The sequence below is a fragment of the Pteropus vampyrus genome, unplaced genomic scaffold (assembly GCF_000151845.1).
Source record: "Pteropus vampyrus isolate Shadow unplaced genomic scaffold, Pvam_2.0 Scaffold449, whole genome shotgun sequence".
Taxonomy (NCBI): Eukaryota; Metazoa; Chordata; class Mammalia; order Chiroptera; family Pteropodidae; genus Pteropus; species Pteropus vampyrus.
This window is the reverse complement of record NW_011889230.1, coordinates 34,472-37,260: the sequence shown is the minus strand read 5'-3', so window position 1 is coordinate 37,260 and position 2,789 is coordinate 34,472. Positions and strand designations below refer to the sequence as shown.

At 59.1% G+C, this 2,789-nt stretch overlaps 1 protein-coding gene across 1 annotated transcript in view; it reads left to right on the top strand.

Annotated features, from left to right (window-relative positions):
• The window catches only part of ABCA13 (ATP binding cassette subfamily A member 13), a gene marked incomplete at its 3' end in the record, with an annotated part of 90,591 nt that overhangs the window by 57,231 nt on the left and 30,571 nt on the right, over nt 1–2,789 (top strand). Inside the window, exons 15-17 of the mRNA XM_023524172.1 lie at nt 233–342; nt 600–679; nt 1,308–1,429. Coding sequence (XP_023379940.1) covers nt 233–342; nt 600–679; nt 1,308–1,429 — 312 coding nt within the window. The remainder of the gene's footprint in view (nt 1–232; nt 343–599; nt 680–1,307; nt 1,430–2,789) is intronic.

The following is a 2,789-nucleotide window of genomic DNA, read 5'->3' as shown; positions in this document are numbered from 1 at the left end:
GGACGTGTCAGGCAGGAACGCACTGACGTTCGCGTACTGTAACCTGCGGGTTAATGCGGATATTTCTAAGCCCCACCAAGGTCTCCGTGGCTTTACGCTTTCAGCTGTGAGGTGTCCTGAGGCCTCTGTGTTGGTGGTCAGGGTGACGCTCAGTGTCCCAGGCGTCTGCGGGGACGGCCAGGCACTCTTCCGGTTACTTCTGCTGGGCTAACCTTGTGCTGTGTTCCCACAGCGTGAGCCGGTGGTGGGAAGGAGCCCTTGGTGCTCTGTGGTGGCTCCTTCCCAGGGGCACCTGCCCACCCGGGTCCCGGACCCCGTTCCCCCGATACCCCGGGACCATCTGTCCATTTTTCTCATTTGTGGGGAGCCATGTGTGACGCATCCCCACTCCCTCGACTTGTCACGCGTGGCCTGGGACGCACGTCTGTGCATGTGATGCCGGGGCGCTCGCACACGGAGGGGGGCGGGGCACGCTGCGTCCCGTCCCAGGGGACCCCAGGGCAGTGTGTTCTCATGGCCCCCTCTCCTGGGGACTCACTCTGCTGCTGTTTCTCGTGCTTCATTTTGCCTAAATTAGCTTTAATTTTTTGCCATTTCAGGTTGGCCCAAAGCCTCGAAAAGACGTTGTTTTCCAGGAATCCGATTTTGACTTTGCTTAGCAATTTCACGGTAACTGCGGGTGCGTACGGGGTTTCTCCAGGTCTGCGTGATGGAAACTACATTCGGTTTCTCACACAAATCTATTGTCAAAATAAAACGTGGGAAGAGGTGAGCGACTGTGATGCATAGCCGGCTAGAGCTGGCCCGACGTCGCTGGGACTGGGGAGGGAGGAGGACAAGCTTCTGTGTCCAGCTCCCGCCGTGGCCCTGCGTCCCTGGACAAGCCACCCGCAAGCCTCGTCTTCAGTCTGTGCAGTTCGAGTTCTTTGTAGCCCTAACGGGCCAGGTCTGGAGGCCCCGCCCAGTCCATAGATGACCCTCCTCTCCTCAGAAGGGGCGCGACTCCCCCGCGGCCCTGGTCACTGGTCCCCACGAAGGCCGCTTTCTGGAGGAGGAGGCCTTAAAGCTCACAAGCCCTGGAGGGTAGGGTGAGCGGAAGACCCCGCAGGACAGGCTCGCTCCACCCGCAGTGTGAGCCACGCGAGTCCCCGCCACGGACCAGCTGTGCTCTGCTCCTGTTCATTAGGGGCTGCACATGGCGAGGGACGTGGTCCCCACCAGGCGTCAAGGCCAGAGCTCGCTTTCATAGTCAGTAACAGACCGAACGTTTGCTGTTGTAAAATGTCCTTCCTTTCATCGCTTTTCAGATGTAGAAGTAAAGGACGTGATGAAGAATGTCACCAGGTTCGCGGAAGACCTTCGATCTTCTGCCCACGTCTCGGAGGGAACCATCAGCAGCATCTTGGAAGCAAATCTTTCCCGTTCACCGGTACGGAGCTGCTTCTCTGGCACCGGCAGGCTGTGGCCAACCCGGGGCTGCTGGCTGTCACCCCCCTCTCCGCTCCCCCTCTCCCGGGGGGCGGGAGCTGTGCAGATGGCGTCACTGGGGCTGAAAGGGAAGGACACTGAGCTCGGAAGCAGAGGGCGTCATTGTCTGGCACCACAACCTTAGGGTCTTTAATTTCATCATGTCGCCTTCTCTTGGGTTAGAAAAGATAAAATTAATGATATTTATTCTAGCGATTCCCAACTCTGGTGCAGGACGCCCCAAGGGGGCCCTGTGTGGTTCAGAAAGGGTTACAAAATTCTTAAAAATATGCAAAAACGAAATATCTGAAAATACCTAAACGCCAGCGATGGTCTCCTTCGGGTGGGGAAGAGCCGTGTCCGGTCGGACGGCGAGCTGGGGCGGGCTCGCTGGGGAAGCAGTGAGCGGGGACAGTGGGGTCGTCCCCGAGGCGGTGGGGAGGCGTGATCCGGGCAGGCGAAGGGTGGTGTTGGGACACGCTTTGTCCTCGGGGGACAGGGACAGGTGACTTCACAGTGACCACAGCAGGTGGCACCTGCATCCGTAGCATGAACCCTTTCAACATGTCCGGGGCGGGTCTTACTTCCCTGTACAGGGAAACTTCCAGAAACGGCGACCACGAAGATTTTTATGGACGGTCGGCCGGGCCCTAGTAGACATTTGGTTCCACGTCGGTCCCAGTTTGTCAGGGCTCCACCCTGGGTGGCTGGGGCCGGCCGTCTGGGGCAGTGCTGGGGTGAGGGTCAGCGGCTGCCCAGCACAGCTGCGGGGTCAGGCTCCTGATTTCCGGTCGGCGTCGCTGCCTCGTTACGCAAGCGGCCACCAGGTGTCACCGGTGTTCTGGCGCAGGAGGCCTGTGTTAGAGGCGACACTGCCCAGCACGTGGCCGTCCGGTGAGTCCCTCCGCCTCCCCGACAGCGAAAGTCGTCACAGCCGCCTAAGGGGCTGGACAGGCCATCGGAAGGGTATTAAAAAAAGGCTGCATTCTGTGATTCAGATAAGTCATGGTTATTTGCTCCGGTAGAGAATAGGGACCCCCAGGGACCCCACGAGCCTGCAGACGCTGGGGCCGGGCCGGGTGGCCGTCTGGGGGCGGCCAGCCACGTGCAGGACACTGAAAGTTCTCAGAAAGGGCAGGTTGCTTGAAAGTTGGATAATTATGCACAGATTTTAGAAGCATTTTCATTTAAAATGTTTGACTTGGAATGAGTGAAGGCTCAGTGTTTTGGGGGACAGTTTCGGGGTCCGTCTTCGAGTCCGGCGGCTGCACGCCCCAGACGACTCACGCCGGCCCTCGTCCCTTGAACAGGTTCTCTGGAGC